Source organism: Chroicocephalus ridibundus, chromosome 5 (assembly GCF_963924245.1).
Source record: "Chroicocephalus ridibundus chromosome 5, bChrRid1.1, whole genome shotgun sequence".
Classification (NCBI taxonomy): Eukaryota; Metazoa; Chordata; class Aves; order Charadriiformes; family Laridae; genus Chroicocephalus; species Chroicocephalus ridibundus.
Genome location: NC_086288.1, coordinates 51,156,624 through 51,172,275, shown reverse-complemented (window position 1 = coordinate 51,172,275; position 15,652 = coordinate 51,156,624). Strand labels below are relative to the sequence as shown.

At 38.5% G+C, this 15,652-nt stretch overlaps 1 protein-coding gene across 4 annotated transcripts in view; it reads right to left on the bottom strand.

Moving 5' to 3' along the window:
* Positions 1–15,652, bottom strand: part of NSD2 (nuclear receptor binding SET domain protein 2) — a 103,336-nt gene that overhangs the window by 59,745 nt on the left and 27,939 nt on the right. For all 4 annotated transcript variants that reach the window (XM_063335538.1, XM_063335537.1, XM_063335539.1 and 1 more), the window contains exon 2: positions 3,123–3,748. In XM_063335538.1, the coding sequence (XP_063191608.1) occupies positions 3,123–3,719 (597 nt within the window). In that variant the 5' untranslated portion in view covers positions 3,720–3,748. The remainder of the gene's footprint in view (positions 1–3,122; positions 3,749–15,652) is intronic.

The following is a 15,652-nucleotide window of genomic DNA, read 5'->3' as shown; positions in this document are numbered from 1 at the left end:
ACTTTTAACAAAAGCATTCAGTGAGCAAAATCTAGAAAAGTCCTCATTCCTAACTGGCAGTGTTGCAAGAACTGACAAAAACAATGACTCAAAACGCAGCCACCACAAAATCTAGTACTGAAGCACACTGCCACTCGTGAGCAGCACTATCAAGTGGGCAACTATCAGAGTCCATGGGTTTGGCGTGGATTCAAACATCTAACATGTGATTACCTACCACCAATAACACAGAATGCTGGGAGGTGGTGTCAGACCACTATCAGTGTAGTGCCTTGGCATAAAAGCTGCTGAACCAGGCCTTATCAGAAGAGACCTGCTTTTTAAAGTAAACTCCTCAGGTGGAGAGATACCAGGGGCAGGGGGAAAGAAGCGTGAGAGGCAGGAGAGGAAGGAGGAAAAAGCCACGGCTTGTCCCACTCCCTCTCCTTTACCTTGGGAAAGTGAAAGCAGTACAGCTGTCTCTCGGAGGCCTGGAAAAGCTGGTGGTTATCAACAGAAATCTAACACACGTCAGAGCTGGGCAGATCACGTTTATTCCCAATTGAAAACTGACTTGCAGATAAAGTTTTAAACAGCCTTCCTTTATGTTAACAGAAAACGCCCAAACAAGAAAACCCAACAACAGAGCACTGGAACATTTGTTAAACGATATGCCTCTCACCTCAGCAAGATAGTAATCTGCCCTGTCCATCAAATGAAGATATAATTACTTTACACAAAAGGCAGTATTTGAACCATGGCAATTTTTGCTAAATCAAAAGAGTAAGAGCTTGGACAACAAGAAATTGAGAGATAAACCAGCCCAGAAATAAAACCAGACAAACAGGTTCTACATTAACCTGTAACCTACAATAAACAGGTAGGCAAGTGCAAAATTACTCAGCTTTTACTCCAAGAATATTTCTCTAACTTCCACTTTGCAGCCACAATCGGCTACATAAAACCACAGCACAATACACTAACATTAAGGCTTTGGATGTTGGTGATGAAATAACACTAGAGCAGGGGCCTGAAACCAAAGAACACTGATATTAAGATAGTACAGTTAATGATCACAGAGAACACATGTATATCACTACTCTACCTGTGGACAAATATTTGAAAAACCTCCTTCAGCTTCTTCCCTAGTTATTATGTTTTTCTTTATGTATTTTAAACCTGCACAGTTGCAAACCCTCTCTGTGAGAGAAAGAAAAGCCCCAGACTTTTTACAATCAAGGAGTTATATCATACAACAACATCTTGTGACCTTCAAATGCTTTTTGCCCTTTGCACTTTAAAGTGCGCCATGCAAAAAAAAAAAAAAGAAAAAAAAAGAAGAAAAAAAAAGGGCAGAAGCATGACCCTCTGTTTCAAGTGCTCTGAGAAGAATAGGGTTATAATATTGCAAAGTCTGAGATCGAGCAGGTGGTTGTCCTGATTTGGTAGCTCACTGGTTTGGCACAGGAGCAAATAACCCTATTGCTCTCCAGCCATCATGTCTCAAGCACTCTGGGAAACAGCGTTGACATGGATTTCTCCTGACCCTTTCTGGCCAAAAGACAACTCAGAGAAGCCAGACCAACCCTTCTTTTAATCTTAAGTGAACCACTCACTAGGAAAAATTAAAGGCCACCCTTAATCGACAACAGATGTGAAAGCCCTCAGAATAAACTGTGTAGATGGACATATTAAATATTGCCTCCTCTTTCTTATTACAGAAAATAAAAAGCCACACAACTATGCCAGAGTTGTTGATGCTAATAAATACACCACCCTTTAGTCCAATTTATCCTCATTAACAATTAACAGGACAAAGTATTACTCCAACTATGGACTGTGCCCATACTTTTTACCTCTCAGCAGTGATTTGGAAAAGTCTGAACCAAATTGTGTTAAAACACTCTGCTTAATAAAATTCCTGAAAACATCAGTATTGATCATTCTAGGATGAGTAATATGTTCAAAGCATAAATAAATGATAAATTTCCGATACTGAAAAGAATGTTTACACAGTTCTGTAAACTCATTCACTGAGTAGTTTTAATGAAAAGAAGGGTAAATAAAATCAGTAATACAGCATCTATGTGTGTGGTTCTTCTCTGCACCTTCTCTGTCCCTGGGAGAAAGTAAGAATCAACATTAACTAGTAAACCTGCAGTTCACAGAAAACTAGAACATACATTTCGCATTTAAGGTGCATAAAACCAGAATCTGTTCAGTAGCCAAAGTATTAATTAACGTCTACCATTGTTATACAACACTATTCTGAATTACCTGTTGAGAAACTCAATATAGGTAGAAGTATCCCTGCTATGTAAGTTTCCTCCTCCAAGATAAAATGATTGCAAACCACATTCCTTTAAATGGTGTCTAGCAACAAAAACTAAATAAAGGGGGAAACGGGCTCCCAGCAGCATCCTTATTTACAACATGGTAAAGCAAATTAAAAAAGTGAAATTTCCATTTCTGACCATGTTTAAAAGAAGCAAAAAACAAATTAACTTGACCACAAAGTTAATGATGTTTAATACAAGTATCTAGACCTTTTCAATCAATACAATTCACTAGGTTATAGCAAGCAAAACCAGCTCTTTTCAGATGACAAATAAGGGTAGTGACTACATTCCAGCTGCCAAAATCTGAAGGTAAAGAGCCTAGCTTATCAGCCAACTGACAGCTGAGTACATTTTTCTTTTAATTCAGATCCAGGAATATAGAAATCATTTTTTTTTTTCTGAAACATCTGTTTATCAGGACGCTAGAATACCTCATGCTTCAACAGTTAAAGGCTATCTCTAAATTTAGAGGCCTCTGCAGCTCCCTTGCCCAGGTGCACATCCTGGCTGCGTGTCTGGATGAAGCTTCTGTTTCATATATCCCATACCACTACATGCCCTGATTGCTGTGGAGTCTTATTTTACTTATACAGAAACAGAATTTATGTGGTACTCCTAACCTAGGCAAGAAACATGGACCAGAACTGTAGTGTATCTGTCCTTCAAGAGAGTATCACAGGAAGTGACCTGTTTGTGGGTAGCACCTATTTAAATACCTGAAATGAAGATCAGCATATGAACAAATGAAATCTCAGTTACGATTAACAAAACTAACAAAAGAAAGAATGCAAAAAAAAGTACTACCTTCTTTTCAGTGGGGCTTGAAGTCTTTGATACTAATGCTGCTTCAACAAGACCTTGCTCAAGTAAGGAGTCATATTTTATGCTTCTTTTTCTGTTTCTCCTCTCCTTGTTTGCTGGCTTTTGTTCATTTTCCTCTGACTGAGACACATCTGCACCATTGTCTCCACAAATGGAAGATTCAAAAAGAGGTTTTCCATTCATGTAGGTTTTAGTGATTTTCAGCTTAATTTCTGGAGAGCCATTCTTGATAGGAGTAGTGTTGGGTGGTGTTCCAACTCCCTTTATTTCCTGGGGTTCAAAGCGCAGCTTGGCATCTTGGGCCCCAGACTCGCCATTAAACACACGAGAGGTTAGATCTTTCAATTTATCAGCTGGAATAAATGGAAGAGCCTCATGGCCATTATATTTTTGCATGACACCTTCTTGTAGAGTGGCAGAAAGTTGTGCTTTGCCCAAGTAGACAGAACACTCGCGATTCACTTCACAATTCTGAGTTTTCCCATTGGTATTTCCAAGGATCTCTGGCACCTGCTTCATTTTGATGTAGTTAATTTTTCGAGTTAACAGTTGAGAACTTCTTTTGATGCTAAAGTCCATTCAGCCCAGATGTTTCCAGTCTTACACTGCTATATTAAGACAAAAAGACAGAGAATATCTTTAATAATACAGAAATGTCAAAAGCTACCAAGTATTCAGGTAGATATGTCCCCACTAATGTAACGCTCAATGTACTTCATTCAAGTTTTACTAAAGAAAGTGTTGCTTACAGTCTTCATAACCAAACTACTTCAATATCTGTTAATATGCATTACGAAAAAGTCCAAGAAAAACAGATCGGCGAATCATCAATTTTATTAAAACAAAAGCAGAGAGTAAAATCACAGCTTTCATTTCAACTATCTGTTAACAATCTACAGCACGAGCCTTACCCACACTAATTACTCAAAGGTAGTGCATTGCTTAAAACAAGTCAGAGTCAGACTTAAGATAATATCATTAATAACAATGTAAAACAGATGAGTTTATTTCCCAGAGGTCGTGCCAGCACAGAAAACCCCAGAGGCTGCGTCACTGTAGCACCTACACCATGGACAGCAGCAGCAGCAGCACACGCTTCTCCTCCTCGCGCTACCAAGAGGCCCCCAAATCTTCCCAAAGCCTTCTGGCTATGAGAACAAACAAAAAGTGAGCATTTTCTATCATGAACACCAGCCCACCGGGAAACAGCTGATCCTTCAAGGCAGTGGTCACACCGTGCAAAATTTAAGTGGTCCAAGCAACCGCTGGGGTTTCAGCTTTTTAATAACAACAGTAACATCATCTAACACCCATTTTTCATACAGAAACTTGAAAACATCCAACAAACTAAAACTGCACTATTATCTGCCCTAGACAGATTTTCCAAGGGTTCTAAAAGCTAACCCTGCCCATTTCAACATTATACTATTGTAGCAAACAAATGAATCTGGGAGAATGACTCCTTTGTACCCCTAGACCAGGTAAGATGATAGTTTTCATTTTTAAAATTCATATGCCTAAACTCTTCATATTACCAGGTCCAGTGTACACATGGTATAGAAAAATACACCACCATAAATATTATGAAAGCTCAGCACAATAATCATCACATCCATTGTCAAGGTAACCAGTTTCATATATGATCAAGTCTCAGAACTGTCACATCAAATAAAAAATTCATTAAATCTGGTCTCGCTTGCTTCCAAAAAAAGTTCAGTAAAACCCATGATGAACAACTATTGAATTGTCAATTGCTACAGATGAAATCTCTTCTGAATCTCATCACCTTGTTTATTAATGTACACAGTTATAATGCTTCCAACTGGCATATTCCTGAAACTTGCATATTTGCGACCTCTACATCAGGAGTAACAATGTACAAATGCTTATAACTGAACAAAGCTTCTTAAGGGTGTCAAGCCTGAACTCAAAGCAATCAGACAACTGAAACCTTTTCACGCACAAAGATACAGAAAAAAAAATATATCTAAAAATCCTAACTCCATCACTCCTTAGCAAATGCTCCCATCTCCCTAATGTGCTGCTCTCTCCATACAAGCTTTATAGACTCATTTGAGCAATGAAAACCATTCTCTAGGGGCAAACAGGAACCTGAAAAGCTGGCATTAAACAAGGTCAGAAGAGTAAGTATACCTGAACTCCAAGTGAATCTACGACAGAAAAGGTTCTAATCTTTCTTTAGCCAGATGAAGTCTGAATTAACAATAAAATCTCCGACTGTACTAACCCTTTTGAAGAGGACTGAGAGGTAAAAGGAAACTCAAAACTCCATCAGAACAAAACAAAGAGCTCACTAAACCGAAAGAGAACTCATGTACTTTTCACAAGATCTTCCCTGAAAACACGGACATCAGAGACGGACTCTCAAGCCAATTAATAATATGACAATGTTTCAAGCTGTGATTCAGCAGATTTAACTGAAATCATATTTATTTTAAGAAACAACTGATGACAAATTCTATAAATCCCCAGGCAAAAGGCAAACCCGTTACAGAACACGTGACGCTCATGGTTACGGAGATGATGGCAAAATTCCTTAAAAAAAACAACCACCAAAAACCCCCAAAACACTAAATCATTGCAAAATCTGTACTTCCTTCCCACAGATTCTTAAGCGAGTAAACCAGAATGCAAAACAGAGATTTGATTTGGGCATCTAAATTCCCTCTATCTAAATAACAAGCCTACAAGTGAGCAGCTTTCCTGCGGCTGCGGACGCCCTCCAGTGGTGGCCTGACCCAGCCCGAGCAGAACCCGCCGGCAGCTCCCTACTTCCCTGCCTGAGGCTGCTGCAAATCACAGCTTCTCACAAGAGGACCAGGACCCACACCGCCTCGTGTGGCTTCCTCCTGTCCATCAACCGCACGGTTAAGTTGAAAAATATTTTTGAATGCGGCTCTGGTAGCTGCTTACCAGCATCTGGATTTCCGGATCAAGACATCTGCATTTTGTAACTCTTTGTTTTAATCCATAATTCTACTTGTATTTTTTTTTTGTCCTGCTTAACAATAACTCTTACTCTCATCACTTAGTTCTTTAAACAGAAAGCCATCAAGCTTGAGGCAGACCAGGACAACTCAGAAAATAATCAAATTTGACTGTTACTGGTGTAGTCAATCTCAAAACACTGGATGCATTAAAAAAAGTGATAGCTTAAGAGTTTCAAAACGTAAAAATCACCATAGAATCACAGAAAACTTAGGCTGGAAGGGATTTTCTGAGATCATCTATTCCAACCCCCTGCTTAAATCAGGGCCAGTGCAGATCAAGCTGCTCAGGGCCTTGTCTGGAGAATGACAGTAAATAACTAAGTGAAAAGACATGGCTTAAAGAAATCAAGTTACTCTCTCTATAGCTAACAAACCCAAGGGTAGTAATTCCATGTCACAAAAATATGAAGACCAATAAGACCATGCAGTGAAAGACCCTGAATGCTTAGGGGTTACCTTGATTTGCCTAATATGTCCGAAGATACGCAGTAGGCAGATTTTAGAACTTTGGTAAGTGAAGGTTCAATAAATGATTCTCACTAACACTGGTCACTAAAACCAGCTGAAAGCACTAAAAAACGCCCCTCAAATTGCTGGAGCCTGGAGAAACAACAAATCCAGGCATACAACTGGTAAAAGCACGTCAATGCACCCAGGTCAATAGTAAATGGGAAGGTGAAGAGAAAGGCAGTAATCTGAGATAGAAAAATTATCAGAAACAGTAGATACGGATTATAGAATATGGAAAATAGACCGTTTGTACAAAGATTTAATAGAACCAAATAAGAAGAGGCTTAAGTAAAAGGCAGAATAATGAGCAAAGATAATAGATGTACCTGTAAGAAAATATAGTCCCACTGGGGAGATGAAACTTGTAGAGAGCAACCTGCAGGTTAGTCACCATCTCTAGGACAGCCAATGAAGGGAAACTGTTGATATGCATCTCAGTGCTTCTTGTAAAAGAAATAAGCTATGTTGTGGGATCCAGTTAAACCAAAGAAGCTAGCAAATCTACACACGGGAATAACAAAGGGTTTCAAAAAAGAAGGGCAAAATTGAAGCTAGTTGCATTTTGCATCACCTTTGCTATCCAAAATTCATGGTAGCACAATACCATAAGCAAGAAAAAGGACCAGTTGAGAAGAGGACAATAGAGCAGAAAAGAAAAGGGGCAAGGAAAGAAAATGATCAGCAACAGATAAACAAGCAGTACTGTGAGCTTAGAATTAATGCAAGGAGATCCAGAAGAGAGGACATGAAAGAATGAAGCTAGATAGATCACAGACAAGATCCAGTTGATCAGAGTTGTGAGAGTGAGGTCCTGAAGCAGCTGAGCATATGATTAGATTTGATAGTTAAATTAAGTGCACTCATGCCGGACCACCATATCACACAGAAGCAAAAGTAATCCCTTATATTTTTCTAGATGACTCTGTATCTATAGAAAAGGAAACTGGGGGGAGGGTAGGGAAAGAAAGGCGACAGAAGCACCGCACACGCGTAGCCACTAACAAGCTTAAGCTGGTATCGTTCCATATGGACTGTCTGGTGACCCAACAAGCACCGTTTTCACTAACAAAGAGGAAAAAACATGAAAGCCAAAGAGGCTGCTGAATAAACATGATATTTTGGCTTCTGAACAAATAGCTTTCAGTAAAAATAAAGATTTGACTTATCAGAGAAAGGTCTCTAGATATTTTAATCGGACAATGATAATTGGACAATCCTTGCAATGGCTTTTCATACTAAAAAAAACCCAACAGGTTCTACGTAAGGCAAATTATTTTGCAGACATTTCAAATAATGTTATTAATTACTTGAAGGTCCATCATCTGACACGAGTTATGACCCAAATACAGTTACTCTGCTTGTCAGATTCCTCCTTCACTGTCCGGGCCACTATCATTTTATGTGATATTTATCACTCCTTTCTTCCACATCTACTGCAATTTCAGAGATGCATTTCTTGTGTGTCAGAAATAACGGAGTAGTCCATTCCTTCCAATTCTGCCAAAGGGAGTGAACAGAGTAAGTAATCAACAACAAGCGTCACTATTAAACACCACTTTTGTTTTGTCTGAGGGTTTTCTTAAAGCCATTTCTCAGGTGAATTACTTACTGAATTACTCGGGGTCGGGGTAGGGGGGGTGGGAAAGGATAAGGGAGAGGAAGAGAGGGAAAGGGGAGGGGGAAGATGACACACCTAATCACAGATTCACAGTAAGAGAACTTTATCCACAAAAGTTATTTTTGTTACCTACAAATCAGGCTTTCAGCTGGCACTGAAAAAGCTAATAGATGGCTGCTGCTTTTTCCTGTAAAGATGGCTTTATGGTAAGTCTTCTCCATGCTCTCATCAATTTTAAGACCAAAGGTTATTCCTATTTTCAGATCAGAATGAGACAAAATACTTAGAGAGATAAGTAAAATGACATCGTATTCTTGCTAATATATTTGAAAACTTGAGTATGCTTATTCACATTCTCTTGTAGAAAAACCCTAAAATATCAAATAGGAGTAGAGACATATTTACTGTCATGCAGTACATTGTGACTGCTCCGCACTATAGTAAAATAATGAAAAATTACTAGGCGATCTAAACAGAATTTACCTTTAGAAGAAAATGCAAAACTCCAAACTGAACTGTGGGTTAGCCAAAAATTGTTACAAACCAGCTCTACCCAGCAAATTCAAAATAATTATCTCTCATGAAGAAAACCATTACTGTAGTAGCTGATAGAGAACTGAAAATATCTCTACCAAAACTTTCAAAAATTTACAACTAGTCTTAGAAAAGACTTAGGAAAGGGAAAAAAAAAAAAAAAGGAAACTTTAGTCCAAAGGAGCCAAGTTCAAATTCAAAAGCACCTGAAGTAAAGACTTCATTAGTCTTGCAGTAGATACACAATGATTTCAGTTAACCACTCAGCTGGTAAGGCTGACCTACAAAGTATTTTTAAATGAGTACATGAAAATTTCCTTACACTTATAGTGCATAATAATGTTTATATAGAGACGTAATATACATTTGCACAAAAAGATCAAGCATATTTTGAAAACTGTGTGAAAAAGGTTAGTGTACTTACAGTTAGTGACACTTATGCTTATTTGTCACCAAATATATTGGAAAAAAATTACTATTGATCTTTTCTAATTTGTTTTATGTTTGTCTCCACCCACCCCTCCACACACACCTTTGCCCCTGGATAAATTTCAGAACTAAAGTGTTACGGTCTTTTTTCTTCAACCAAAACACATATTTATTGCCTTCTCATGAAGGCAAGGCAATACCAACTTGTACAGTTTAGAACTGTAGAATGGGAAGCGAAGAATTTCTTCACTTTAAATATTACTTGCTACTGCAGAAAGCAAGCTTACAGAACTGACAGACTTGACTTTTTGCTCCTCCTCAGGAAAAACTTTTGCAACCAACCCTTGCTGATGAGGGTAAGGCCAGAAGATTCTGTTACAGGACTCCTCCCATTCATTCGTTTTCTTCAAAATCAGAAGAAATATTCTTTTTCTGCTGTTGCAGAAATTCAATTTTGTCAGTTTCACTCCTGCTGGCAAAGGTGGGTCGTGAAGGAAGGACATGGATTTGAGTAAACTAAAATGCTTGTAAAACATTGTATTTGTGTCTGAAGAGAGAATACAGGTACTACTGTGGTGGGACCACAAATCAAGTAGAAGAGAATTGCTTCTCCTCTGCAGATAAGCAGAGAGGAACATTTGTGCCTAAAATGGTAAGAACTACTGGATTTACCACCAGTGTTTAATAAACACTAAAAGGTAGCCCTTAACAGTTGCTTGACAAATGGCTAAAAGTAAAAAAAAAAAAAAAGTTTTGTTTTCGAATGCAAACTTGAGACTTTTCTGTCTCCTGGAGAGTTCCAAATGGTTCAGCTGAAGGGAATGGCCCCTCTCTAGCAAAACAGGACTCAACAATTTAATACAACCAAAATACTCATTCAGTCTAGGTCTTTACTCAACTTTATGTCTCTCTCCGTCTCTCAGGTGGGCCAGAGTTGTGCATCTGGCTTCTACTTAGATTGGGAATGAACCAAATGCAATCTCAAATAGCTCAGCACTTAGGTGCAGAGTTCCTGCCTTATTTACATTGTTTTTTCACCTGGTCCAAAGCCTACCTTGATTTCCCACCTCTTTAATCCCACTGCGTTTTCTTTTCAGCATCCTACTTCTGGCTTCTTGCTCCATACCTTCAGGACCTGGATCCTCTGGCTCTACATAATACTCACTGCAGTAGATAAATGTGCTATAATCTGTTTGTTTCCTCTTCACTGTGGCCAGCGATTCTGCCCTTATTCCCATATGTAGTCATGACAGCACTGCAATTCCCTGAAGCTTCACTGCGAGTATCATGAAAATTTCTGATTGTGCAAATTCTGAGAAGGGAAAATCAAATCGATGACACTACAAAATAAGCTATCAATATAGGCAATGAATCAAATTGTAGCATTAACAAAACATTGTCGGCTATACTTCCGCAGAAATAAACAATGTTGCCCAGATCAGACCAGATAGCAACTAATTTTTAATACAGAGAATACAATCATGTTGCGTAGTCTCTTAAAACTCTACTGTCTTGTATCAGGGCATTAAAACCTCTTCACCCAAATGGGTGCATTTAGATGCCAGAAGCACACTTGGTGCATTGTAATAATCCTAAAAAGCAGTGCTGTGACACTGGTGATACATGAGGCCTTGTCAATAGTACAAAAGCCTAGAGAGAGATATATATACATAGGAGTGTATCATAATCTTTACCATAGAGCAGTATTTGGCCATGTCTTCTGTCGTTTATAGAAACAGCAATACATTGCACTGATCATGCACCTCTCTAATGTGGAGAGGTAACATGTAAAAATATATGTGACTTCTTTCATCCAGTACATTCAACTTCACATCCTTCCAGTTCTTTACTTAATTTACATTAAGTAAAGAACTGGAAGGTAAAGTTCAGAGGTAGTTGACACTGACACAGTGGTACTATGGAATTTTACTTATAGACTTGCACCTCAAGAACTACATATATATCCATATGTGATCAATGTAACTATGTCTATAATGTAATCCTGGCCACACAGTGCTAGTTCTGGTCTACTTTACACATAGACCGTAACTATATACATGCAATTGTGTTAATAATTCCATCTAAGCAAAAAACACACACGCAACCGGCAGATGGATGCCAGGATGTATGCCACTCAAACAAGGCCCGAGCTCACAAGAGACCTGGAACACTAAATCCCCTCCAAACAAATCCAAATACTTGCTAATAAGTGGCCTTTCTGGTTTGGACATTATTTGAAGTATCTCCATGTGCTTTAACATGCTCTTGCCAAAATGCATTATTACCGTCCACAGTGTTCTTCATTCCCTTTCTATTTCTTTTCCCACGTCTACATCAAGAATCTCTCCAGAAGAGAGGTTAAAATTACTGTTACAAGTAAAAGGTCTAGAATTTGAGGCACGTTTTATGTTTCTGCAGATATTGTGTAGCTTACCCATTTAACTTGGAGACAGAAAGATAAAACACTTTCCTGTCCAACAAACCAAATCCTTCTTGTCCACTTTCCAAATCTTTGGTGTTGAGAGGTTTGCAATGCGTATCTCTTGTCATTTTTGCTGTCCTTTCTCTCAGCATAGCATTAGTTCCATAGATTACTTCACTGCCATATCAAATTCAGTTCTTTAGACAAATTCAGTTGTACCTACTTCTTATAGGAAAATCTAAAAAGGTTTGACTGTAGAACTAAGTCGTGTTAAGCAATTGTAGCTGCTATCCTTACTTGCGGCGTTTCTGAAGACTCAGCTATCACTACCACTTTTAAGTCAAGCATTCGTCTGATGAACGGATATTGTATGTGCACTTTCTGCTACACATTTTAAGCCTACTACTTGGTTTTTTTTGCACTACTGATGAATTTCAGTCATGTTCCACATTTAATCACAGCATGTATTTCCGGTTTGTTCGGGAGTGTTACTATGAAACAATTTCTGATGGTCTGCATTTTGCATCCACTGAAAAACCACAACATTAATTTCATTATGAAGTATCTGATTGAAAGCCTTGGCGAGTAGTCCATATAGCAAAATGATCCATATTCTTATCTTTCATCCCACGCTGCTCTCCAAGGTTCATACTTTGGCTTAAATCCTTCTGGCTTTATTATCAAAGTAGAATCTGGGCATTCTCTACTAAAGAGATAACTCCCCAATTTAGATGTTTCTGAGTGCCAGTGCAGTCAGGTTCTTTGCTCCAATGGCATCCCACCAAGGCTGGCAAGTTCCACAATTGATTTATCTGATACACGATCTTGGGAACCTCAGCTCCACAGACTAACCCATGCCACAGCAGGAACATTTACACTTCAACTTATTATAATGAATAAATAAATGAAATGGGTCCCAAACATTATGACAGAAGGCTGCATTACTGCATGTCCTTCCTACTGCTTCTTTTATCAGTAGCTTTTCAAAATATTTCAAATGGTGTTTAGATCACGTTTCTAAGAAAATCTTCCCTAGCTTCAGCCTTCTTTCTTGAAAATATTTTTGTCATTAAATATTTCATCATCTGCTGCTTGGTGTATCTCTTATTTAGTAAAGCAGAGCTCAGAGAACAGGACAACGTTCACTCTCTATTATGTTTTTGACCATAACAAAGGAAACGTGGAATTCTGATGTTAGCCTTCAAGGCCAAATATGTTTAAAGATGATTATTATTATTTTAAAACTCAAATTTTCTAATTTGTTATGTGCGTTTTAGCACAGATGTGAGATGTCAGTATTTTAGTATTTTGGTTTTGCAAAGATGGGTAAATAGCCATCTCTGCCAGCCAACAGAACAAGACCACCCTGTGCTTCTCCAAAGAGCCACACAAAAAACTGACAGTATCCTTCACAGACAGCAGAAGAAAAATGTTAAAGCTGCTATGAAAGTCTATTTCAATAGCACATCATGCTATAGTTTTCCAGCCATTTGCCATATATTTTTCCTTACCCCAAATATGGAAGAATATAAAATAGCTCCAATTTGTGCCGGGGAGCTGAATACCAAAGTTCAAAACAAGATCAAATTGCTATCTTGCACCAAGATAAAAATAGAACAAGATGAAACGATGGGGACAAAACTAGAAACTGAGCCATCACCTGTTGAGTACCCCTTGAAATTTAACACATGCTTTAAGTCACTTATATATTTTATTAGTTTCAAATTATGTCAAATATGAGAACCTACATCAATGGTGCTCCAGGGCAAAGTAATTTTGCCCAACATAAGAATACTCTGAAGTACGTATGGGCTAGCACTTCACTTTTCCATACTTAGTCAATTTAATTTGATTGCTATGAAACATTCAAAAAGATTCTCAAACATCTACTTTCCAGGTGTAGCTCATCGCACCATTGTACTATCAGAACAATTTCCATGCAATGGTATTATTTCTTAACGTTAACAAGAAGGATAGTAGAAACCTTGCTTTTGGTTCCACCATGATTAACAGGTATTTCTTTACTGCACACAAAATACGTTTAAAAAAATTCAGTTTATGGTATAATCTATTATATGCTTTGGACAGAAGCAGCTTTTCAAATCTACTAGAGAGACACTAGATTATCTGGTGCTAAAGTTCAGAGTTGCCTGTGAGCAAAGTAATGTAGGATGGACTATGCATTAACCTATCATCACCATACACAAGGTATTAGTATATATGATCTGTCCTCCAGGAATCTTGCATATTTTTGTAGCCTGCTATTCACCAGAAAGGCAGCAGAATAGAGTACGGTCTGTTTCCCTTATAACACGTTCCAAAAACTTCCCTTCCTGCCGACGCTAGAAAATATAAAATAACTATACGCTGGGTGCTATCAACTTGATAAGAACATTAAAAATAACACTTGATGTATCACTTTTGTAATTTCCGTCAGTGTAAACTGAAAGGAAAAAAGTAAATACATTTATACAGCTGTCTTATTACCTCCAATGACTGCAGGTCATAGAGAAGCTAATTTGAAGGTGCAGTGAAGGGTGAATTTAGGTAGTTTCTCTCTTTTCCTTCAAAAAACGGTCTTACAACCAACGCCTTCCAAGTAACCATTAATTTTATAAAATAGCTGACCCATTCAATTGGCTACACGAATTTGCAAGCTGTAAGGTGACTACTGCCACATCAAAAAGGCTCTCCTTACCCACCCCCTTTCTCCCAAGTCCTCCACAATTATGCACCGAAGGAAATTTGTACTCCCATGCCAAGCTCTGATAGGAAATTATTTTCTCTCTCCACGTTACCACCTGACTGCTTATCCTGGTGCCATATTCCATATCCGCCTTCTCGTTTACATCACTGAGATGCCAGCACATCCTCGGTGAAGACATTTCTCAAAGCGACATCCTAACAGGAAAGCGATGCTTCCTAGAAACGTGGACTTATTTATCCACTTGTATCTACTTCAGTATCTCCATTCCGCCTTCATCCAAAGGCTAGATTCGAAAATAACACCAGACCTACCATATTTACTCAACCGTAAGGCCGTTTCATTTGTCTTTGCAGAAAAGTAATGAAAGAGCTCCAATAGTACAGCCACAAACATAGTATTAAAATATGCAGCCATCATCATCTACTGCATTACTCTTAGTCCCATCAGGCATTTCTTTATTGATGTTTGATTACTGAACGCTAGACTATGTGTTGTTTTCAGCAATACCACTTAGTGGCTGCTTCCCAGTGTGCAGCACAGTGCTCTCGAGGAGAGGTGAAAATTTTTTTCCCAGAAAAGGCTAGGTGCTTTACCTTGTTCTACACAGAAAATACCTGCAATTTTCATGCACTCAACCATCTTCTATGCTTAAAACCTAAAAGATGTCTTGCAGTTACATAAGCAGGAGTGACCAGAGGTGACCGAAATGCTGCAAGAATTGTGCCTCTATCTTCTCCTCATCATGAGCTACATCCTTGATCCGGTAATCTGACCAGAGCAGATGAACCTTTCTATACGCATGGAGTCCCAATGCAGTCAATAGACTTTGATCGACCACAAGGAAAGCCACGCATTTATCAGTCTGTAGAAATAAGGCCTTGCTTGGGAAACACACTGACACCGGTGGAACAAAAAGCAGGCTCAGTGCAAAAGTGAGAGGTGAATAGGCCACAAACAATAGGACACTGAAAAACAATCCCTTCTTTCCATTCCTTTGCCATTTTGTTAGCGCAGTGTTTTGGGCGCAAACTCATATATAAAAAAAAATATATATACATACACATATACATAGATATGTATGTATACCCGTACGCACCAATTTCACCACGCAAATATTAGAAAGCAACCACTTCAACCATCATTTTTGCTTCCAGTCTAAAACAAAGTGGGGTTGTTTTTGTTGTAATATCTAGTCTATTGCATGCAGGCAGTAATTTAAATGCAATAGTCTCTCATCTGCAAAACAACCACTGGCTTCAGAAAAAGCACGTAGCCCTACAG